Below are 25,496 nucleotides of genomic sequence, written 5' to 3'. Positions count from 1 at the left end.
CCTTATTGAACAATAGACAGGGTTTCTTTTGCTTTTTTTTTTCAAAAACACTACAAGCTTCTTGTGCCACTTAAGTGTCAAGATGGTCGAAGATGAAAGACGGTTCAGTTTATAATAAGATTATATTGGATATAAAAAGGGTTTGTTAATACTAGCATGGTATTGGGGGAAAATCACAAAACCTTGATGTGATGAGGGATACTTTATTCTCCCCCTATTTTAGTTTATTTGAAATTCCTTTTTAGTTTTCTTCAGAAAATTTCTCATCACAACTCTTTGTAGGCATATTCACCAGTGCTAGTGTACAGCAGTGCTTCTGAAGGCTAATATTCTTATTTAAAAAATGGAAATTCTCAAACTCTTCCTATTTTTGGGAACTTCTGCCATATGGTAAGGAATATTTCTTTTTAATTTCGGTCAGCTGGCCTAGTTTTGTGCCCTCCCAGGATCTTGCCCACCCCCAGCCCCTTGATGAGGGAAATGCTGAAGAGCCAGTGCTGATGCTGCCAGCTCTGCTCAGTAATAGCCAGAACGCTGGTGTGTTATCAACCCCTTTTAGCTCCCGGTGCAGAGCACAGCACTGTGAGGGCTGCTGTGGAAAAGGAGCTCCAGCTCAGCCAGGCCCAGCACAAGCTGTTAGCACAGGGGTGTCCCATCCCTCCTGACTGGGCCAGCCTTGGCCAGCGGCGTGTCCGCCTTGGCACCGGCTGGCTCTGCTGGATGCGGAGGAAGCTTCTGGCAGCTTCTCACAGAACCACCCCTATAGTCCCCCTGCTACCAAGACCTGGCCATGCAAACCCCATACACTGGGGCAGAGCATCAGGCACTACTGAAGTCTAAGAGAAATGGGACAACAGAACAGACTATTGCTATTAGTAATTATCGGTGCAGTTTCCTACAAATTACCCAGAAAGTGGTTACTTTATTTTGAAATGTACTGCCTTCCTTCCCACCCCAGTCCCAAGAAATTACTGTGCAAAGTATTGTATTGTGTTACAAGAGGTATCTCTGAAGGAATTCTTAGTGCTGAAGTTGCCATGTGTTGGAGTTTTTTGTTCCATTCTAAAGCTCTTATTATTGAGGTATTTTATGCCAAATACTTTAGACAGGATTTCATAGCACATTAATCTGCTTGTATTTCACAGATAAATGCATGAATTAACAGAAGTAGCACATTCATAATTGGATTCTAAGTTTTCATAGCTGGGATTAAAAGTTAAAATTAATGTAGTTTTAAAACGTTCTGAAAACTTTTTTCCCAGCTGTTACCCAAATCCTTCCTTCCTCTAATGTTCTATAGCTATTGTCCTCTTGATCACTGATATTTAATTACTATTTTAGGTCACTTTGTATCTTTTGTTTGCTGTTGTCCTTTAAAACAATTTAAAAAACCATTTAATTTTGTTTTTTGCTGAAACATTTAGCTTTTTTATGCTTTTTTTCCCTGCAAAAAGAGGTTAAAGAACAAGCATTTCCTCCCCCTCCCAGATTACTCTCAGGGTAGGATTTTGCTTCTAAACTTGTGCAGATCTCATTGAAGCACTCTGAGTTATATTCACTGGTTTATTTTGCTGTTGGCTTGCATCTTTGTTGCTTTGCCAGTGGATGTGCAGAGAGCTACCATATGAAGGCATGCCTTTGTGGAATGGTGGGAATTAGCACTCCCTTAGGTAGTCAGTTGAAACAGTGTTGTGCCCAGATTAGTAATTTATTATTTTCTTGTCAATTTCAAGGTTTACATGGTTACGTTTTTTCACGTACCTGAGTAAGTAGAATGGGCCATGACACATGATTGTGTGAAAAAGGAGCTACATAAGGCATCATTGAATGGCATTCCCTAGAATGCAGTGCTTTCAGTCATGGTTTAGGCATGACTATGATTAAACGTGTTTTCTGGATCCAGCAGCAGGCACTTAGATTGAAATTCTGACAGTTACTGCTTAAAATAGAACCGTTTGTTGAACTGTTGCTTTACTGAATTTTCACTGATTTCACATTTTAAGAGCAGTATTTACAAAAAGCCAAAACAAATTAAATTGACAAATAGTGTCCTGCAATGAACATTAATATCTTAAGCTTTGAAAAACATGCATACCTTGATTTTCTCCCCATTTGCCATTCTTTTCTATTATCTTTTATTCGAAAAAGGATTAAGGAATTGGAAGATCCTTGTCTTATCCTATTATTTCTGAAAAGGAGAATTTTGCTAAGAATAGTCTTTTAATCTGTTGTCATAACAGCTTCTTTATGAAAATGTAGAGTCACACAAGTTTTCTTTTGTTGAAGCTACTGTGGTTTATGATTTCTGTGACAAATCTGACCTGGAAGACACAACATCTTATATTATCATATATTGTGATAATAGGATTCATCATGGAACCAATCTGTAGTGGAGCTTCATACGATGTTACACTGAAGAAGCTGTAGAGATGCTCTTCTATCAAATGTAGCACAGCAGAGTTTGCAGAGTGATATTTTTTCTGTAGATATAGCACTACTCATTCTGATACTGCTTGTTCTAGAAAAATGTTACCTAATAAATTTCTTCATGGTTAATTAAAGTCACAGTTCAGGAGTCAATAAAGAAAGTCAGGAGGAAAGGTAGGATGAGAATCTTCATCATTAGAAATGCCAGTTTACAGGCTGGTGAGTATTGCATGCTGCAGCCTGTCTGCCTCATTTACAGCGTCCTGGCATTTGAATCTAAAACCTGTTTTAAAGGGAATGGAAGATGCTTTTCTAAAACAGCTGCTGCTGATGTCTAATGACTTAATAAAACAAGAATATTTAAGAATACATGAACTCTGCAGTGTATTCCTTTAGGAATTTCACTGTACAGCCGCCTGTGTTAAGCTTTGTGTCACATGTGCCCTTATCACAAAATACAGCCCCCTGGAAGACAAGTAATACAGAATACCATATTGCAGCAGAGTGGCACTATAGTAAACTAGATTAGAAGTGATCTGTAGCTTGGTAAGAATTACTAAGTGCTGTTGGCCACAGGTGAGGGTTTTCCAGAAAGGATGCACTGGTATTTTGGAGCAGCTGTGTTGTAGGAGTTGACTGTGAGAAGTGCTGGGAAGTTTTAAGTATTGCTGTCTTACTTGCTGCTGATTTGGATTACCAGGACTGTGTCTATCACCAAAATCAACTTGAAAGCCTTAGATAAAGTTTGGGCAATTCTTAAGCTTTGTAACTCTTAGTGCAGCTTTCAGAAGGTTTAAGTATTTATGTTGGTGTCTTTCTGTAGAGATAGCTTCATGTTTAGATTATGGACCTTTAAAGATATTACATTTCAGAAACCTGGCAATCTGGATAGCACTTGGTGTGTAATAATCACAGATGATGAAGAAATGTGAGGTTGCATTTCCCTGTCACAAACTGGCAGACTGTCCTTGCTTAGAGGGGGCGGGAAATGGCTGAAGGAATGGCAGATAAGCAAGCACAAATTTTCACCTTTTCATGGAGCTCATAGCATACGTTCACTTATGCATCTTTCTTTCCTTGCCCTCTGGCTACTTTAAGTCTCTGTATTTTGACTTCTCATTTTCCTGTTTCCTGAATCTTAATTTTGTTTAACTTCCCATGTGATGAAGTTAGAGCTGCTGGTGGCTGTAATGTGTGTTTTACCTAATTGGCAGGCAGCCCCTAAACCAAAAGTCTGGATAATTTCTTCTGTGACCAGCTGCTTTAGTCACAGTTGTAAAAGAGAAATAAAACTGACTAGCTCAAGGTGCCAGAAGTGTATCAGTTACCTGACTGGTTTAGGTAATGTGTGTGTGTAAGATAAACAGAAACATACAGCCCATGTGGCTTTTTTCCTGTGCTTTATGGCAGTCTTTAATTATCCTGTGCCATTAACAAACAATGCCTTAACTCTTCATGAATGACATATGCAATATGTTTTTTTTTTGGTTTTTTTTTATTTTTTTTTTTTTTTTTTTTTTTGTAGTAAAAAGGCTGTAATTTATAAACTAATAGCATTATGGAACAATATCTTAGAGTGTCGAGAAATGTAGGTGCAAAAGGAAGAAAGTGGATTAATCCTCTCTATAGGAAGTCTACTGATAAAACCCAAAGAGTGTCTGTTTTGAAAAGAGAATCACTGCAAAACTTACAATGTAAGTCATTTACAGTGGTGCATTTGTTACTTGGTTCTTCATTATCCTGCTTGTGCAAGGTGTGTGATTGTGTTTTTTTCTGACTATAAAGAATTCACTTCTCAGAGGAATTGAATTTTATGTTAAACAAAGGTAATGTTTTAGTGGTACCAGAAATGATTGTCTTATTTTGGGTGTTTTGCAAGAGGTGTTTTGCAATATGAGAATTGGCTTTAGAAATGTGCAGTAATATTGATTTTTATGTAGTGGTACTCAGAAGCTGTGAATGCAAGTTCAGCAGTTTCAGCTGACCCTCGTTCAGCAGGCAGGATGAGAAAACACTGGTATGTTGTACTTGGTTTGCATAAATGCTTGCTTTGAGCTTCTGAGGGAAATGTGATGTGGAGGTGCTGACGCTGCCTGTGCTCCATGGGGAGCAGTGTGTGAAATCACTGGCAGAGCTTCGGTGGTCCTGTCCATTCCAGCAGTGCCAGGAAATGTCTCACCTGGAGCATTGCTTAACAACAGGAGTTGTTTCTTGTGGCTTTCTGCATGTTTGCATGTGATCTTACCCTACCTGTTTATAGACAGTATCAGTATTTTGCTAGTTACAGTCTTTATTTTATTGCTGCCAGTCAGAGGTCTTTCCTTACAGCTAAAACAGCTTCTGAGCCATTAGTTACTTCTGACAGTGTATCGGACTATTCCAAGGTACTTGAAACATGGAAGTGAAAAAGCTCATGTTCCAGTTGCCTTATACAAAAATCCCTGTTGCCAAGTTCAGGTTTCCCTAATTTCAGGTTCAGCTGTTAATATTTTAGCACTGGTGACTGCACCTGTGAGTGATTGCTGTTTCAGGCTAAATAGTATTTGAATGTAATTTGATGCAGGGAGTTCCAGCACTGGTGCAAAAAACATGTTCAAAATTAGCGGTTTGAGCTCATTCCTGATTTTATTAACCTTTTATTGTGAGTTTTGAAACCATTTGGGGTGAGGTTCTCAAAACAGCACAATCTTTAGTGGAAACATTTACTTTTGTTAGATGCTATAGTATTGATCAGAGAAGTCTGACAGAGGAAGCGCTGGAGAACATGCCAGCTTCAAGTTCCTATCTGTATGACTGACTCTGCAAATATAATCCCTGGGGCATCCCTGCTTCAGTGACACCGCAGAACATGTCTGTCCTCAGTGTCGGTGAAATTGGCTTTTTCACCAGAGGGTGAGTAACAGCCTGAAACGGGAAAACTCAAGGGGCTGCATTTGCCAGCAGCTGCTGCTGGAAGCTCTGCTTGGGAGATAAGTATGTTCCTCTTGCCTGGCTGTCAGTAATAATTCCCCTCTCCTGTCCCTCCCTTCAAAGCAAACAAGGAAGCTCCCAATGTTAGTGGTGGTTGGGGATCAGGCTGTTTACCTGTGCTTTACCCAGGTGCTGTAGCTGCTGGCACAGCCTCTTTGTAGGATTGAAATGACTGAAAAAAAGCAGCAGGTCAGTTGAATTAAGATGAAAAACAGAACATGCATTTTTTTGCATGGATAAAAAAGGATAGGTCCTTTTTTGCATGCATATTTTCTTTTGATGACTCCTAGTCTGTCTTTGAGCTGGATGCTGGCTTTCAGTAGATATGAAATTTTATTGATTCATTTTGCCCCCTTCTATTGTAGTTTATAAAGTACATAAAAATTAGGGTGGGGAAGATTTAAAATGCAGGAAGATCACTAAGTGTAATTTAGATTAAAAATAAAAACTTGATGGTTGTTTTTTCCATGAAGTTTTCTCCTTCCCTGCCCCTCAAATTCTACTACAGCAGTATAAAACGTAAAAGTTCACCTTGTTTTGTAAGAGGAAAAAATAGAGGGCTGAGCATGGAGTCTGTTGAAGAGTTTTTGATAAATTGAGTAGCGTTTATCAGTACCTCTAGTGTTTCTCTAGAACATCCTCAGTTCATCCTCAGGGCACTTGGATTCGAATCTTCTTCATCATCCTCACCACAGATTTTACAGATGGGGTTAAAAACCACCCAAATGTTCCTGTACTAATTCAGGCTCTGTTTTGTTGTTATTTTTGTCTTCATGTTCTCCTTGGCACGTTGTAAATATTTATTTCTGTTTTGATTCAGGATCTGGAAAACTCTTCAGTCACTGCTAATCAGAGTGAAAACTCTTAGGACCTTGTGGCTCTTGAGGCCCTTCATGCTTTTTATATACTTATATCTGGAGCAGGGCATTGCAGAGCAGAGCAGAGCTCCCTCTATGTAAGGTAATAGGATTACTTGTCTGTTCTAAACAGAACTGGTATCTGGGGAAAGACATCAGTTGTGAAGGCTAAAATCAGATTATCAGACACTGTGAACCTGTGCTGTTTAAGTAGTAGGCACCTCCTTTTTATAAAAGGGCCTCCAGGTGATTTTTGGAGTGCATAATTTAAGTGCAGTCCACTGCAATTACCTTCAAATAGATTATCATCTATTCTGTGTAAACTGTAGTAAGGTGACTACTGCCAAGAAAAGACTGCTGGAGTAGAGAAGGAGGTGGCTTATTTCTCTGTATGTCCTCCCCTTCTAGTAGACTCCTAAATTAGTCTGACTAACTGTCTTAATAAGGTGAGATAGCAGATACATATGAAGAAAACTGTATCTAGTTTCCTAGATTATTGGGAAAAGTCATTATGTGATCCATCTGGAGCATGTTGTTAGTCACTATATCAACCTGTAAACTGCAACATTAAATTATGGCAAAGGTTGCATTCATATTAGAGGATTTTGTCCATTGTTTATTAATTTAGGACTCTACGTAGTTGTTCCCTGTTAAATTGTACTGAGGACAGAATTAGATTAACACAGAGGGCTCTATATCTCTGCAAGAGATTTATCAATCTGGCAACAATGTTTGCCAAACCAGTGAAGTAATTCCTTGATTTAAACAGCCCATATTACATTTTATAAGTTTCATTTGCTGTTGTGTACTCAGGAATATTTTGCTTTCTAGCCAAATTTGTCTATAATAAACCTGTCATCTTTTCTGAAATTACCATCTTTAGTGAAGAAAGCCATCTGTATATTGTTAAAGACTCAACAGGTTCTGGGAAATCAAGTAATTGGCTTTGAATTCTCCATATATAAATGGCTATAAAAAATGTAACTGTCCTAAAGTTTAAAAAAAATTAAATTTCTTGTCTTTGAGCAAACTAGAGTGACACTGCCCTTTTCTGTTTGAACTTGAAAGCAGTAGGCAAGTCATAACATAGAAATCTAAATGTGCCCTTGTCATGTTTATGCAGGTTTCCCCAGCCTCAGTACTTCTTTTTCTGGTGAACACTGAGATCTAGTGTTCACCTTTGCTTTACTGAATCTGTAACAACTGAAGTTTGACTTCTTGGTGAACAAAAGATATGTTAAAATGTAGTTATTTTAAGAAATGTACCCGTGCTGTGCTTCTGACCTGAGCTATACAAGAATCACTCCAGTATATTTGTGGTTTTGTTTAATAGTTGCAAGCAGAAAATAGCTCCTGAGATCAGAGCTGTAGCCTTTCAGTTTGTGCTGTGCCTCTTGTCCTGTGAGTGGTGTGAGCAGGCAGAGTTGTGTTCATGCAGGTGAGCAGTGTTTAAGGGGAGAGGCACTGCCAGGGCCAGGGCACAGCAGCTGGAGGCCTCCTTAAACACACCAGCATTTTTAGGAGTAGTTCAGGCAGCTGCAGGTTGTTCAGCTTAAAACCATCTGATCTGTGAAAGAGTCGTTTGAAAGCCATGCAAATCCTAGAGTCATCAGTGAGAATATTCCATTCTAGAATAAGCTTCAGGTTTTTAGACATCTTTGGCATTTGTAATGGTTTAGTAATATCTTGCTGCAGTTTTCGCCCAGCTAATGTTAACTCCTTCTTCCAAATGCTCTATCTGCATTAATACTTAACCGAGCTGGGAGTATTGCAAAATACAACATTCAGTTTTGAGGGCAGCATGGACAAACAAAACATTAAAACCATAATTACTTCTGAGACTAACTGAATGAGCTATGAAGTTACCTTTAGAAACAATTCTTTTGTTTTCTAAATTTGAGCCTTTGAAGCAAGCATACATGAAAACTAGGCTGTGTTTGAGCTATCCATTTAGCAGGTATCCAGATACCTTTAAACATGACAGCTGAAAATTTGACAAGCATTCAAAAACACATGATGCATACAAATCAGCTGCATTTTCACAAAGAAATTAAATAAAAGTCATTAATGCGAGAGCTTTATGTACACCGTCCATTTGTTTTCCATTCAGTAGCAAACTAGCATGTACTTGAAGAGCTGTTGGGTTTTTCTAGGTCAGCCACAGATTCCTACAGAACATTCATTTTCATGGTGTTAGATGCCTTCTCAATGGAGTTACTGAATCATCATTGATAGGTAGCTTATTATATTATGTTGATTATATTACTATTTAATGTGTTAATATATGCAATTGTTTTATTTTAAAATTGCCTTCTTCCATTTCTGCATCTCTTTGACTGTCATGGTCTTCATTTTTTTGTCAGTCCTACTTCTGAGCAGCTCCTGTAGTAATCTTTCACTGTAGAACTGTTGTGCCAGCACATGTAGACACATCACTGTTATTTGGTGTTTGTGTTGTGCCTCAGACATGTCTTGTCCCAAAGACTGTTTGCTGGCTTAGCATCCAAAGTTTCTTCAAAGACTTAGACCACTTGATCCGTGCTTGTCTAGGAGAAGATTGCTTTAGAAGTCATGATAATTTCTTTTTAGAAGAAAATGACTTATTTTTAGAAGTCATGATCATTTTTCTCATTTCTTATGTTTTATTTATTTCAGGGTACTGGGGTATGAAAATACCTTCTCAGCTGTACTTCACTGAAGTAGAAATAAGCTGAGTATGTATAATTTCTTACGTAAAAGAATACTCCTAGAGTAAGAGATTATGCGTTATAGGATAGGATGAAAGGATGAAGCCTGGATTTTCATGTTGTGTTGTCTAATGAAGATATAAACCAGCACTTAAGAGCAGTCTTAGAGACTGAGCTGTACAGGGCAAATGTTTCTCACCCTTTAGGTTGGCAGAATTCTGGCTTATTCTATTTCCATGTCTATTTCCAGTAGGAAAATTATCACTGGGGTTCTGGTTCTTTGTCTAAAAGAAGAGACGCCTCTCAAATGTATGGTTTTTGTCTTTGAAGCTTTCCTGTTCATTGTCAATATCTCTAGTGGTGGGAAACTGCAGAAGAGGTTATAAAATATTTTGTGCTCTTATTTAAAGTGAGAGAGGCTTTCTTTCAGAGGACCTGTTCCATTTCTGTTTGTCTGTATGTCTGCAATGCATGCATTCAGGTCACTGTCTAGGCAGAGTAACCTTTCACTTAATTATGTGTGGGTTTCAAAGTGATCCACGATTTCAGAAGTTCTGTCTTGGTCTGTATTTGATGTGAAGGCTAGCAGGTGGCATAGCCAAGAAAATACTGTTTCATGGTGGTGCTATGCAGAAGGTAAATACTCTGATATCTTGGGGAGAGCACATGGTTTTCCAGTTATTTTCTAACTGTGGATGCATAAACTTGCTGTGCTTAATCAGGGGCCCACGAGGTGAGCAAATTTTTAATTGCCTGATGTTTCAGCTAAACTTCTTGGAGTCCTAGTACAGATGAGTCTGGAGTGATTTTGAAAAGTAACATTTGAGATTGCCCAAGTGCAGCCAGAATGACACGGTGAGGACAGGCCTGGTGACTGTCTGTCCCACGGGCTCTGCACAGCTGGGAACCTCCATGGAGCCACGCTGGTGCCAGCTCTGCTCCAAACACCTTTGGAGTTCGTTGCACTTGGGAGCTCGCCCTTCAGAGTTAAAGCTTTCTTAGTCTGGAGGCCCCTTTAGAGCAGTGACCAGTGCTATTGTACATGTAAAGAGCATTGAATGCAACAGGGTCTGGAATGAGTAGCAAGCCATCTCTCTCTGCCTTCTAAAGAAATATTTCTATTGTTTATATAATTTGCTACTGCAAGTTTTTGTGTTTTGTTGGTTTTTGGGTATTTTTGGGTTGTTTTTTTTTTTTTGTTTTTTTGGTTTTTTATCTGGCCATTTCTAAGGTATTTAACGCACCTTCAGTAGGGCTTTTAAATTGAAAGCTATATGAGCAAAGAATTAGCGCCTTCCTTTCCCATGGTATCTTTCTATCCCAAACCCATCTGTTTCTCCAGTATATTTAGGCTGTACTGGAAAAACTTATTAACATTTACTGACCATACATGGTCTTGTATCTTGATTAATAAATTGAATGTTTTCTGCATTAGAGACAAAATTTAGTGTTGAAATACAGCATTATGCTGTCTCACAGATATCTGGAAGTCATCAAGTTTACAAAGAACAGTCTTGTTGAGACATGCTAAAGATACATGCCTTTCTTTAAGCAGAAGCAAATGACAAATATGTGCATATTTGGGTATGACCAATGCTATACATGGTTTCTTTACTATTTTAAATATGTTTATTTTAAAGTTGGATGAAGACTTTTGCTCAGACTTCATTCAGTTGTGGAGGAGGAAGTGTCAGTGAAACGGTTTATAAATGTGCGTACTTATTAAGGTTAGCCATGATACTTTCATAGATAAATGCTACTTGTGTTTTCATGGAGTATTATGTTCAATGCATCTGTGTTTGTTTTTACAGCTGTATCAGGCTGTACAGACTGAGGAGTGGAAGTTGTTGACCACCTGAAGTCTCCTGAAGAATTGTTGAACTGTAGTTCCTGTTAGTGAATTCAGAATAAAACTTACATCCAGCCTTGCATATTCCTTAGGGGGAATTTCACTCTGGATATAGTGTTACTTTCAGTTCCTACATTTTTGTTGTGCTTCCTTGGATAAATAGTGCTTAGGACAATATACCACACAGGAGTATCTTAGAATTCAGTTTTGAAATATCCTTTTCTTGACTCACTGTGGGCTGCCAGTAAAACGTTGCCATGTAGTGTAATTTGCTTAGGCACAGTATTTTCAAGGAAAGGCACAATAGTTGGTGTGTGAGAGGAAATTGAAGTTGTCTGTGCTGACAGTTCACAACATTCCAGCAAGCTGATAGTTAATGGGACAAGTGTATTATTAGTTTCCTCATTAATAATGGAAATCTGGAGTCTCCATCTTCCCTCTCTTTCCATCTGTGCTTCTGCAAAATTGTTAGAAAATGGAACAAAATGTCAAATTTCAGACAGGTGAATGTATCAGATATAGCTTAATCATGTTTTAATGAAGGACATGGCATGCATACATTGTGTAAGAATCTTAAAAGCCTAACAATTTCTGAATTTAGATTTGCTTTAATATTTAAAGATAGGATTTCTGGTGTTGTGAATCTTTGAAGCTAGGCTTCCTAAGACTAGTCACCAGTAAATTAACAGATAGGAAAAAAATAACTATTTGGCCTTCTTCTGTGAACTGTGTTTACAGAGCTAGGCAGGACCAGACATCTGTGAGGAGGTTTCCTTTGAGATGAAGAAAGGGGGATTACACTGGGCTCTGAGCTGAGTGGGAGCAAAGCACTGCATGGAAGTAAGTGTGGTTATGAAATGAGAGGCTGACACTCTCCGTGGTTGATGGACAAAACTGTGTTATGGTTATGAGATATTGAGGCAAGGGGTGCAGAGGAGATGGATGTCAGGGCTGGTTCAGCCTGAGGAAGCTGTAATTAATGGCCAGATGAAATGCCAGGGGGTTGGAGGCAGGGGTTAGGCATATGTAATTTCTCAGATCTCTTTGCTGACCTGAGTGCATTACATCCAAAGGGCTTATTTACATCCCCTCAGCACACAAAATGTGCAAGGAGAAATGGCGTTTCTGAGAATTGCCTCCATGTCTTCTGAAGCACTGAGTAAATCTGTTTTATGTCAGGAGAGCCTGCATTTAAAATGAAGAGAGAGACTGTACCTCTTGCTGTCACAGTACAGACTGATAATTTTTAATGAATGCCGTGTAGGGCTGCAGAAGAAGGAATGAGAATTTACAGCACCTGGAGGCACTCCTTCCTCACTTTGGGATACCTCTTCCTCCTTCCTCATATTATTAGTAAAAATAAACAATGAATTCTTTTATATGCTGCTGCATATAATTCACTGTTATGAATTATAAAATGGTTAGTAAATACAAGTTTCCTTGTACGTATTGTGAAGCTTATTTTACAGTTTTGAACCTGTAGCAAATTATGAGGCTTCAAGGCAATAAAATTTGCTTGGTTATAATACTATGTATGATATATATGTAAAATCTGTTACTATAAAGGAATTATTTTCTCAGAGAACATTTTCTCTCAAGATCCTTTTCTTAAATTATACTTGTTTGATTTCGCTCTCTGATTCTATAAAGTTTGCCAAAATGAAAGAGAATGCAATTGAACACTTGGCTTTGACTATTCAAAATACTGACTTGTAGAATGGTGCCAACATTCACCTGGAAGCCTTGGAAGGAGGGGAGCAGTCCTTCCTGCATTTGTTTCTGAGGAATTATCCAAAGTGAAGTATTAAGTTTTCATTATCTTGATGCTGATACCAAACAGCAGAGTTCTGTCTACTAAGCTGTTCCAGCTAATCCTGCATTGGTCAATGTCACTAGATCTTAATACAGTTTTAGAGGATAAACTCAAGGCACTGGGTTTTTTCTCAGCTGACGATAAGCAAATGTAAGGTTACAAGAATTAGTGTCTTCATTCTTTGTTTTCTGATTTTCAAAAATGTGTTTGGCTGATTTCATACTGTCCACAACAAATTTTCTCATTTCTAATTCACAGGGGGTTTTATCATTATATGTTGTTGGGCATTTTTATTCCAAAACTATGTGCAAGTACATCTGTACTTCCTCAGTGTACTTCTGTACATCTGTACTTCTCAGTGTTGAGGAAGTGGCAGAATCCAAAGATTTAGGGGTAAGATGGACAGGGGAGAAAGAGCTGCGGTTGGTGTCATGTGTTGCTAAGAAATTAGGCTTTTGGTCTCCCTCAGTAAGCTGACCTGCACCCTACCAGTGCAGTCTGGATACAGATTTTTTTCTTGTGTTAATGAACAGTTACTATTGCCCAATTATGCCTGCCCTGTCAACTGGGGAAGGAAGCCTTTAACAAAACTGTTAAAACACTGAGAGATGCTGGTTTGATATAAATTATAACTCTTTATAACAGAGGTATGGTTTTTTGACAATTTTGAGCATTTTGGAAAAGGGGTCTTGAAATTGATATTTCTTTTGAGATAAATGCCAATTAAGGTAGTGCATTTTTAATTACCAGTATATCAAATAGTTAAAAATGTCTCCTTTACAGAACATCAGAGTGTTTTGTTTTTACCTCTAGCTGTGAAATGAATACAGGTTAGCTAGTTAAAAGCGGAATACATCTATTCTAAGAAGAATACTACTTGTGCAATATTTGTTATTATTTGTGGAGGCAACGTTTGCACTGTCTGTGTTCTCAAAGATTGCTTAAAATTTAACAAATATATAGTGTTGTGGCGTATGGAAGGCAAGAGTCTCTTTGGGACTGTTGAATAATACAGGAAGATGTTCCTTAAGTTAATAACAATGGAAGACAGCATGCTGAAGAAACAAAGACAATTCTTCTAGTCAAATACTTGCACTACTAGGCATCTGTTACAGCTACACTCAAAACATGTGTAAAGACAAAGCTAAAAGTGCACAGGTAGCATTAAAGAAATGAGAAGTATTACTGTAAAAGCTACAATGCAGTTTTATTTTTTCTCCTGTGGGACATGTGTATTGAGGTGTTGCATTTCTTTTTTTAATACGAGAAGACTTTGGTGGAATAGACATCCGTTTTCTTTACTTTTGTTCTCTCTGTGATTATTACTTTTCCTCATGAAAGATATCTGACAAGGCCAGTTTTTCTTTTCTGGCTTCAAATGACTGTATGTGTTTCTATATCAGTGTCAGGTATTCTTGGTGGTTGTGACCAGAGTATTTTAATGATTGCATTGTCTGGAAGACTTGTTCATGTTCTGTCACTCTTTTTTTTTATGGAATTACACAATAATTTGGGTTGAATGGGGCCTCTGGAGCATGTCTGGCCCAAGCCCTGCTCCCTTGCTGCATATGTATGTATGGAGGTATGGTAGGACTCTTGGAGCTCTCTGGATGATGTGGAGCTTCCTGCCTTTTTGATCTTCTGTCATTTCCATCTAAGATTTTTCTATCGTCTATTAACTGTCAGTTTTCTATTATTTTTGACCTTCTAGAACCCTGCCTTAGGAACACTTCTAAAAATACAGCATTTCAAATACCTGCCATCTTACTCCTGCAGTCATTAGAAATAACTTATATGTGCACTTGGGATTTATTTGGGAAGTGTCTTGTGTGTCTTAAAAGGAGTTTTGCATTATGTCAGGTTACATACAGTTGTAAAATCTTAGCTTTTCCAATTTTGTGTCTTCATAGGCCAGAAGCAAAATTTGGATGAAGTGAACTAACCAAGTTGCCGTCATGAGCAGGAGCAAGCGTGACAACAATTTCTACAGTGTTGAAATTGGAGACTCAACTTTCACCGTATTGAAACGGTATCAGAATTTGAAACCAATAGGATCAGGAGCACAAGGGATAGTATGGTAGGTAAATTTAAGTGTCATCTTTAGGTTTCCTTGACTTAGTTTTTTGAGGTGTTATATGTTACAGAGCCAGGAGTGTGGAGAATTACCTTTTACAGGCAAAACAGCAATGGTAACTGGTGACCATTTTTCCTCAGGGAGGGCTTGCTGTTGCTTTTTGACCTGTTCAACTTTAGAGTTGATGCCCTTCTGTGCAAATTCAGCCAATTGTGCTGAGTCCTGTAAATTAATGGGGGAAATAGAAATTGGATAAAGAAACTAATCCTAATCCTAAACCACACTGCTTGCAGTGAAACAAAAGCCAGAAAAAAAATACCCTATAATACTTGCTGCTTGTAAATGTTCCCACTACTTGAAATGGCTTATTAGGAGTCTGTTTCACAATCTGAGTAGTCCTTGATACCAATGAGTGAGCATTTGGGATGCTGGCTGTCACATGGAAGTGCCTGATGCAGTTTGGGAAAGTATGATCTGACAGTGTCATTCTTTGAGTAAGAGCTCTGCTGTGTGGAGTGAAAAGTGTCCAGTTGATTTAAGTTGTTGACAGCTAGCTGCTTGTAGGCACTGTTTCCTGTGCAGTGGCATTGCCTCAAAGAGAAATGTTGGCTTAACCTTCCTGGAAGCTTTTCTGAATGTTTGAGAAGGATGTAAATATCACAGGACCTTGCCGATTTTTCAGTTTATTGTAATTCTTAAGATGTTAATCAGGTACATAAAAATGTAAGAGCATCAAGGAAGAGAAAGTTAGGGGAGAGTGTAATCTCAAATCTGTCACCTCTTTACTACCTTGATCTTGTTCTTGATCAGTGTAAAGAGAATACGTAGTATAGGTGGGTTTTTAATTCATGATTGTGTTTTAGCAGGATTAATAAAACAGTGTAATAAGTGCAAATGGAAATTTGAAGAAAGAACGCTAGAAGGAGTTGTTTTTGAAATGGTAACTTCTGGCATTAAGATTACTGGTATTAACTAGCAGCAACAGAATAACTGATCTGAATTTTGTTTGCATGTGTGTTAACGTACTGAGGAAGTAGACAGTTGCCTGACTAGTTTGTTTAGTTGCTATATAAATGCCAATAAAAGATTTAGCTGTTATTACTGTCCTTCTGATGGCCAGTTATATGTTAACTACTGCCTGTTTTGCAAATTTATTGCCCTTCCTAGAGTGGAGATCCCAAAACTGACCATGTAATTACTTTAGGGCCATTCTGTAATTGCTGCTAGTGATGTAATTGAAGCCTTTTTAGTTAAATCACAGCTCACCCTGATGAGGACTGTGGTTAAATCTTGCTCATGTGTCTCTATACAGTGCAATTCTTTGGAGTTTTTGTTGTCAGTGGTCATGGTTTGTACTTCTTTCTTTTTTTTTTGTTGCTGTTGTAACTGATCCAACTTGATTTGGAGGAATGTTAAGTAGATGGCCTGATACTGAAACAGGCTCTAGGCTGCTATTGCATACAGGGAATGCAGAAGTTTAAATACTAGAACAGCAGTCCCGTGTTGGCTGCCTTTCATAAAATAATCCTTATCTTTGGGGCAGGTGGAGGAATTCTAGTTATAGTTGAAAATGTACATAAAAGACAGTTACTAGTACATGTTGTTCCCATTTTTTTTCTTTAGTAGTGTCTAGAGGTTTTGTTGATGATAAATTAGAAATCATTCTAACCTATACACTACATAGACAATCCACTTCTTAAAGTAGTGAGTTGGATTTAATAGATCCTACTGTTTACTGGCAGATATTCTTCATTAGATTGGAGTACCATTCTTGACAAGAGACAAGAAAATAATATTTTCTCTGCTGATACTTTTTTAGTAACTGATAAATATTTCCTGAGTCTGCATGGCAGTCATCTGTTGTATTACCTCTTACAGGAAAAACAAGCCATGCCTTCCTGTTCTGGAAATGTGATATGTAAGGGAGTTGTCTCCAATAACAGTCTTCATCAGTTAAGCAGCCTGTGTCACTGAATCGTATGACAATGTTGGCATTAGTCTGCAAACAAAATGTTATGGTTTTTTTTTTCACCAAATTAAAGTCGGTGACATCTAGAGGTTAAAGCTTTCTTAACATTTTTTTTGTCTTGACTTTGATGCTGTCATTGTCATCAGGATATTAAGCAACTACATAATTGAAAGCATGGGACCTTTATATAATCTACTTTTCCTGCCTTCTCCCTGTTAGTGTGAAAATTTTATGTAAAATTGATGTGCTTTTTATGTTTGAAGTGTTTTGGATCTTTTGTAATGGTCTGTACTTGAGTGCCAGTGAGTGGCAAGAACTCAGTATCTTTGGAAGCAGAAATACTGCGTTATATTGTAGGGATTGTCATGTGTTAATGCTTTGAGGCTGGGAAATATTTTTAAATTTTGAATCACTCAGCTTAGAAGAGCACTTTGCTATATCACATTCCTAAAGCTGGATAACACTGAAAATTTGGGGTTTCTGCAGACATAATACAAATTAGCTGAAAATGTTTGCGACTGCCACAGCTTAAAGGACCTTAACACTGGAGATGTAATGATGTTATTTGTAATTACAGTGCAGCTTATGACGCCATCCTTGAGAGGAATGTTGCAATCAAGAAGTTAAGCCGACCGTTTCAGAACCAAACCCACGCTAAAAGAGCCTACAGAGAGCTTGTTCTTATGAAGTGCGTTAATCACAAAAATGTGAGTGCAGTGTCCTCCTTCAGATGTTGAAGAATTAACTGCAAGGTTATCCTTTGAAAAAGTCTGGAAAGTGACTTCAGAGGAGATTTCCATTGCATAGTTGTATCCCCAAAGGGTTTTGCAGAAGAGCTGTTATTGACTAGTTTTAATACCTGCCCAATCTTTAAATAGCCCCTTCAAACTCAGCAAGGGACTCAGTGTTATGTTGCTAAAATTTACAAGCAGCTGTCAAATGAGAGTACCATGGCTGGTAAGTGCATCCTGCTGCTAGACACATAGAAGAAAAAATAAATTTTATGTAAAAATAAAAATAATACTTTTTTTTTCCCCCTGGTGTATGAATGAGTTTAGAATCTTATATTGTGACCGCAGTAGCTGTCCAGTATTTATGAAGCTGTGCAGTAGACAAGATCATAGAAATGGGAAGCAAATAAGTGATAAATTTATTGGAGTTGAAATGCAGAAGGCTGATGTTGGCCATTTTCTTCCTTCAGAGTCAGATGTATGCAGTCTTCTTTACCTTCTCTTTTAATCCCCTATCAGGAGGATAAAATTTCTCCTGGCTGCTAGGGAGGAAGAGTGTCAGGAAACTTACTCTGTCTTAGAGCTTTTTGGGAAAACTTTGTAATTTTTCTCACATGGGTGGTTTATACATGGATTCACTGAAGGATGTTCCACCTAATAGCATAATTTGTATGATGATAAACTATTGAAAGCCTGCCTGGTTCCTCATGAGCTTGGCCTCTTTCTGTACATCCCATCCGTTCTTAATGCGAAATGTCCTAAAGTAAGAACCTGTTTTTCTGTTTGGATGAAGTTGTTTCTTCACCTCTGTCAGTGGCAAAGTATCTTTTAGGGAGTCTTCATCAGGTTTTAATTCTATTATTCCTCATGAAAAAAAAAAAAAAGGTCTTCAAACTGAAAGTAGGAAGAAGGGCAAGCATGACAAAGCTACTTAGGTTTTAGGATTTGAATATCATCTTGCTAACATGCCGAGTGTCCTTGGATTATGTGATTTGTGGAGGAAAAATACTCTTCTCAAAATCATTTGGATCTGTTTAGATCATGTTAGACCAGGTTGGGCTACTGAGCATCTTAAGCTTCAGTGTATAACAAGAGGTTCATAGCAGAATGATAGTTAGCAGTTTTGAAGTGTTGACTCTGCAACTTTGTTATTGCTGTGGTACAATTACCCTTCCTCTCCCCCTCCCTGCAGATAATCGGCCTACTGAATGTGTTCACACCTCAAAAATCCCTGGAAGAATTTCAAGATGTGTAAGTCAGATTTGAGCTAAAGCTGAGAATTTATTTTATGAAAAGGTGATCAAGAGAGAGAATACAGTAAAATGGCAGCATTATCTGATTATTCTTTTTTTTCGTTGTAAGCTACATAGTGATGGAGCTCATGGATGCAAATCTCTGCCAAGTGATTCAGATGGAGCTGGACCATGAACGAATGTCCTATCTTCTTTATCAAATGCTGTGTGGTATCAAACATCTTCATTCAGCTGGGATTATTCATAGGGTAAGTGAACTGAAATGTATAATTTGCATTGCACCTGGTTTTATCTTGAGTATTTAAAAGACAAAAAAAGTTAGAAATAGGACCATGAAGGGTGTTTCATAGCCTGTCCCATAGGCAGGGAGAGAAAGCTGAAGGGAAATCATGGCACCTTTATCCAGGGTAATTTTGGAATGAGCCTTTTGAATGTTTAAATGATTTGATAATGATCTGCACAGAGCAAACTGAAGTTTTTTGCAGTGAGTTGCATTACCTCCTCTAATTCTGTATAACGTTCTACTAAAGTAGTCATGGCAGGAAAGGATATCTGGAAGTGTCTCTGCCTTTATTGTTTTGGTAACCAAACCTGAAATCCCATTTTTGGAAATAACTGCCTATTTTATTTCTTCTCTGTTACTAGCGGAGTAATGAATAACTATCTGAAATTTCCAGATAAGATGGTGATGATAAAGACTTGTAATTGGAACTGGGATAACACCTGTGTGTCACAAATCATTCACTCAGATGGTTAACAGGCAAAACTGACTACAGTTTTTTAAATGGCATGTGTGTGTTGCAATCTAGTAAAAAATTTTGAATTTAAGGTTGCCTGTTCAAGTGAGTATCTCGTATGTAATGATATATAGATTAAAAATTGTTTGAGATTGTCTGGTTATAACTTCTTGTGCGCTGCCACAGGAATTGCTATGTTAAGATGCTTGTCCAGGTCAGTGGTCCACCACATTGTGACTAGGGTATTGAATGGTCTGCAAGCTAGATCTGCAGTCTGACACTTCTGTTCAGTGTGCCGTCTTTTACCCAGGGAAACAGGGACAATTATTTGAATGGAAAATACAGCTTGAATGGGCAAATGCTGCTTCCTTTTGCTCACATAGTTCTAGGACTCATCAGCTGCTTCATTCCAGTGAGGAGCTCAGGGAATGAAGGTGATGAAACCTTCCTTCTTGCATGCAATTTCATTGAACTGATGTGTTGGAAGAGATGGGCAAGAGAGGGAGAAGCATTACCTGCAACTAGGCATTGTACCTGATGCTGCTTGGTCTGCTTGTGGCCATTTGAGATAGGTCACTTGGGCCTTTTGCATTGTTATGGGAATGCTCAGCAAAACTAGGTTGTTCCACTTACTGTTGTGGTACTCTGTTGCCTGACAATAGGCAGCCCGTGGTGTTCTAATGTATGTGCTTGTGGGTCTGAAATAATGGTTTACACGTGGTTTCACGTTTCCTCTTCAATATTTATGTATGCAGGTTTAATGCTGTGGATTTTCCTAGGTCTTTTTTAGTTTTGGAAAACAGTGTATTGTCTGTATATGCTAGAGTAGGTAAAGTAAGAATGTCTCTCTGTGGATCCCTTAAGCACAGGCTTAAGGGAGCTTTTAAAAGTGTGCTTGCCTCAGGGTGGTTTGTACTCCTCTGAAGTAGGCATTGATCCTGTAGAAGTTGTGGGTAAATTTAAACATTTTTACATTTATAGAAAAGAAGTATCTACTTAGGTAGTTGGGCAAGAGTAAAGACAGCTTTGAGGGTAGAATTCCTGGCTCTGTAAATATGGGTTAAGTCTTTGAAATGCTTCCTATCATACAGGGATAAACTATCCTAAGGAAACTAAATACAATTGCTATGTAAATAGCACCATATGTATGCATGAATGCTTTTAAAGGACATGTGCAAATGCTTTTGAAGGACATTTCACTTGTGTGTCTTCCTGGTAGATTTTCAGCTGGCTTCTTCTTAGACTTTGTTAGAAGACTGAAGATATTCAGGCGCAGCATTACCTGCTGAGTGCATTGTGCCTTTTTGCGTCAAGATGCAAAGTGTCAAAGTTTTGTTTCCCTGTGGAGGAAGCTGGGCAAAACCTTGGCATACAAGGAAGATATCGTGCAAAGGGGCATGTGTCACACAGACCGTGTGGCTGCAGTGGTAACTCTTCGTAGCATTCTTCTGGGCTCTCAGCACCAGTCCTTAATGTCCAAAGCTAATTACTTTACTGAAACGTATTAAACATAGCCTGCACTACTGTGGCTGCCCAAGGAGCTATGAATTCTGGCTATATCTAATGACCTACTTCAGTCATCTCTAAAGCTTTAAGCTTTTTTTGGTTTTGGTAGTTTCACATGTTTTTTAACTGGGTTCTTCAGCTTCTAATATAGTGGTAATACTGTGGTAATCACAGTAACTTTTTCAAAGCTTGTTGAATGACTGAAATCATGAAAATCTGTATATGTGCCTTATAGCACTGGATACTACTTATCATAGAAATAAGGGTTTTTTTTTTTTTTTAATATCAGGCTAGAGGCATGGAACAAGGCAGAGATCAAACACAAAGAGTTTCATTCAACTTCACCTTGAAGTTGTAGGGGCAAACTTAGTTGCCATATCAATGGGTAAAGATTTGACCATAACTTTGCACTGACTTTAACAGATGTTGCCCAGTCAACATTACTGTGTTCCAAGCATTTTGCAGAGAAGCAATTTCCAGCCAATATAGAAGTACACATTCATTTATATTTCACAGTCTGAGGATGAATGATCAGCATTGCAGAGTTGTGCCTCACTGGCTTTCTGAGGAACACAGAGTGGCTCATTAGTCTTGCATGGAGGCTCTGAAACACTGAATTCTGCCCAATTTTGAGTACTTAACAAGGGGCCTAATTATGGAAGCCCTTCACAAATCTTCTGTTAGAAAGAGAAAGCCCCAAGAAGCCATGAATTACCCTCCAGAGATGTCCCTGTCTCCTTGTCTGGCTAATGGGGAGATGGCCGTGCAAGAATCTGTGTCTTAAGCACTGACATTTTACATTTTCAGGGTTCAGTGGGAGATTTTCTGCTATAGGTTCTGGTTATATTTATCCATCCTAATTAATTTTATCACTCCCAAAAGAGCTTTTGAGTTTCTGTTTATTTAACAGAAGATATATATATATATATAAGAGATGCAGGTTTTGCATCTCTGCATGAATTTTAATGCAGTGTAAGTCAATTCATCATTTTGATCCTAGGCTTCATGACAGCTACATGGTGTTCAGAAATAAGAGATCTTCTCTTTGCTTACCAAATGCTGTCCATTCTTAACATTTTGAGTGTTAATCCTGCAGCTTTGGGGAGGATGAGTGTAGTTAATATCCTGAGCATGCGCCTGGCATTCTGCAATGAACATCCTGAAAATAATAAGTGTGTAGAAATAAAGCTGGTAATAAAAAGGACTGTAGCAGAATCTGAAACATGCATATTAAATTGCCAGAAGGCCTTATAGAACTGAAATTCATTTGTGGTATTTGAGAATGTTTTAAGCTAAAGTTGTCTACAGAGTCTTTGTGAGGAAATGCATGTGTGAATATGTATGTATGCAAGACTTTTAGTTAGTCATTAAAATTCTGTTGTTCTGGAACTATTTTTGTTGTTTCCTCTCGATCTTTAATGCAGTTATCTTAGCATTATCAGGAGATTGCTGAAAGCCATCCAAGTACAAATGAAAACTACATAAATCTGGCAGAAATCCACCTTTAAGTCTTTAAGAAACAAAGACAGATATGGCTACTTATCAAGTCATTACTGCTCAAGTGCTGGAGTCCTCTGTCACATCTCAGGTTTTTCTCTCATTAATCTCAGTAGAGTGTGTGTAGGAAGTATCTTAGTCTTATCTGTGTTGTCCCATGTGCTGTGAATGATTTTATGATTGGAAAGTTATTCTGAAGTTGCTCTGTAATATTTACTCTGTGACATTCAGGTGTGTGTAAGATCCTGCTGAGGTGATGACAGAGAAAGCCTGTGCAGTGTTCGTATAAATAAATGTTGTAAAGGCACTATTGTCAGTAGGATTCAATGTAGAGAATAGTTGCCATGTTGCTAACCAAAATGATCTGAAGCCATGTCAGCATTTTCCACTCCAGTTTAAGGATTGTGTTAATTTTTGGCAGTTTTTCAATGGTGCCTTTTTGGGTTTGGTTGCCAAACTTAGTATAAAACCAAGTCATAAATTTGAAACTAAAACCATGTGGGCATGGAGATTTCTGTTCAGAGAAATATATTGATTCAAAAGAGGTAATGTAACCTCAACTAGCAAATGAACCTTTTACATTCATTATAATTCTAATAATTCTTGTATCAAGATGATTATTGAATCAAGTAATTGTCATGTTACTTGTGTTCTATATTGTAGTAATAATTATTGTTCCAGTGAGCAGTTTCTAGATCTTTCCTGAGAGCTAACACTTCTTACTAACCTCAATTTATTTCAGACATTGCTAACATATCTTGTAATGCTGGTTTTATTTTCCTTCTTTAATTGCTATATAAATCTACAAGCACAATAAAGGAATTAATTCTGTAATCTGCTGAATGCACATTAATGCAAGGGGAAAAAAGCTGCAGTTATAGCAATAACGTAGTTGTGTGCATGGGATTTAATGTTAGCAATATTATCTTTTTAAAATGTGAACCACAGGCTACTTTGTGCTTGTCTTAGCAGTCATATATGGTGTTTCTTTTTAAAGGATTTAAAGCCCAGTAATATAGTAGTAAAGTCAGACTGCACTTTGAAGATTCTTGACTTTGGACTGGCCAGAACTGCAGGAACTAGTTTTATGATGACGCCTTATGTAGTGACTCGTTACTACAGAGCACCAGAGGTCATCCTAGGGATGGGATACAAAGAAAACGGTCAGCAAATATAGTCTTTCTTTGGCATAGCTTTATTTTTTTTTGTTTGGCGCACCACATTTTACATGTTAATGTTTTTTTCAAGATGTAGAAATTGTATAAATTAGTCTTGTGACCAAAATGCAGATTCTGGATACACCAATTTGTTTATTCAACTCAACCCATTAGAATTAGTTTGCATTTAATAGGAGAAGAAATTGAGGGCCTTGTTTGTTTAAAAATTTAAATAACATCCTTGGTAGATTATATGACATCCAGGAAGAACTGGATGTATATTTTCTTAATATGCAGTATGTACTTTGATGTACCTTCATCTGACTTTATTTCTGGTGAAGAAGAAATTGTAATTCTTCAGTAGATATGTGTACTAAATTCGATGCTAAATAAATGTATTGGGTATGGCCTTTCAGGAGACAGGGAGCATAAAGTCTACTGAGGAACAAACAAGTTAAGATTACCTACTGTGGCATTGCTTTTTTATTAAAACCAGCCTCCTTTGAGCCTTTTGCACTAGGTTCTTAATGTTGCTGAAGTAAAACTCAATAATATACTTGAGAGAAGCATACAGAGAAAACTGTCAAGATGACAGTACATGCATCATAGATTCTTGAGGTCCATGACAAATTCCAAGGGAATTTGCATGCACTTCCTCCTGACCATACTCGCTCTGTGACCAGTCTGCCTCTCAGTATCTTCTACAGGAAAATAAAAAAAAGATCTGTCATTTGAGAGAAACACATCATCATATACATTGCACCTGCAAGGAAACAGCTAGCAGTACCCATTAAGAGAACCAGGTGTGGTGTCATTCCTGACACTCCATTGGAGTGGCCTGATCCTGCTGCTGTTTCACTGCTGTGCTGTCCCCGTGCTCAGGCAGCTCCTTGCTTTCCCTTGTCAGCCCTCAGGCTGGCAGTGCCCACAGGTCACTCTGTGTGTTTCAAACTCTGCTGGCCAGGCCTCTAGGGAGGCCCTGAGCTGTCTCCTGGGGATGTGATGTGTGGCTCCTCACCTCCTGGCACAACTGGGGCTTGCTCTGCCTTTCAGCATTCCTAATACAGTCTGCAGACCTGCCTGGCAACTGCATACCATTGCAGCCAGTGACTTCAGGCTGTGTGTGAATGGTGCTAGCAATGAAAGAAGCCAACTCAGAGGAATGAGAGTGGATCTCTGTTGCAAGACTGAGATATTTATTTGTTTAGATTGTTAGTGTGCATGAGAGAACCTACATTTCTTCAAATGTCCTCCATGATTGACTGTTTTTCCTGTAATTTATGAGTCACAGGCTGAGTACAGCAAGTTAGTTATTTAATTCCTAACGTTTTTTAGATTTGCAAATTTAATTTTGTCTTTTCTTCCCCCAAAACTTTATATTGGCTATTTAAGGGACATTAAGGAAAAGTACCTAAAGCTGTAGTAGTGAGTCATGCAGCTGCCTTACAGAAGGAATTGATGAAGTCAGAACTTTTCTAACTCAGCTTGCCCAGTTTAAATTCTTCTATTAAATAATAAGTAATTTTGGGTTGCAAAAGTGTGAAACGTTCTGTCCACTGCTGGGCTTAGATAGATTGTGTTCTAGAGTAACCTGTCAAGCTTGTGACAATCCTGTTCCTTACAGAAGCGTGAGTTGTGTTGTGTATCATAAGTAATAATTTACTTTCATTTGAAAAGCTATCATGTCTTCACAAAGCCAAATACATGGTGACTGAAATGAGAGTGGCACTTCTGGAGAATGTAAATGTATGGAGTGAGTCCAAAGACAGTTGCATTTCCATACGTAGTGCTCTCATTAAAAGGCAGTTTATGTGAGCTCAAGTCTTCTCTGCCAAGGAGTTTGTGGAGCTGCCATGACAGGGACATGGGTATCAAGGATGCACTTACAGTAAGAGCCATGGGCTCTCCAGGAGCCTCACCAGTTAGTATTGATGCCTGTTGTAGCCCATCACACCCAAAGTTAAACTCA

At 38.2% G+C, this 25,496-nt stretch overlaps 1 protein-coding gene across 5 annotated transcripts in view; it reads left to right on the top strand.

Moving 5' to 3' along the window:
- MAPK8 (mitogen-activated protein kinase 8) overlaps window positions 1-25,496 on the top strand; it is a 43,480-nt gene that overhangs the window by 5,266 nt on the left and 12,718 nt on the right. For 3 of the 5 annotated variants that reach the window (XM_041461009.1, XM_041461013.1, XM_041461010.1), the window contains exons 2-6: window positions 14,514-14,680; window positions 17,224-17,353; window positions 18,570-18,628; window positions 18,740-18,878; window positions 23,368-23,533. In XM_041461009.1, coding sequence (XP_041316943.1) covers window positions 14,559-14,680; window positions 17,224-17,353; window positions 18,570-18,628; window positions 18,740-18,878; window positions 23,368-23,533 — 616 coding nt within the window. In that variant the 5' untranslated portion in view covers window positions 14,514-14,558. Of the gene's footprint in view, window positions 1-6,337; window positions 6,358-11,610; window positions 11,631-14,513; window positions 14,681-17,223; window positions 17,354-18,569; window positions 18,629-18,739; window positions 18,879-23,367; window positions 23,534-25,496 lie in introns of those variants that run through there. The other 2 variants (XM_041461011.1, XM_041461012.1) reach the window with 2 other exon arrangements.

The sequence above is a fragment of the Pyrgilauda ruficollis genome, unplaced genomic scaffold, assembly GCF_017590135.1.
Source record: "Pyrgilauda ruficollis isolate IOZ18807 unplaced genomic scaffold, ASM1759013v1 scaffold15, whole genome shotgun sequence".
NCBI lineage: Eukaryota > Metazoa > Chordata > Aves > Passeriformes > Passeridae > Pyrgilauda > Pyrgilauda ruficollis.
The sequence above is the reverse complement of the archived record's forward strand: the minus strand, read 5'-3'. Positions and strand labels throughout refer to the sequence as shown.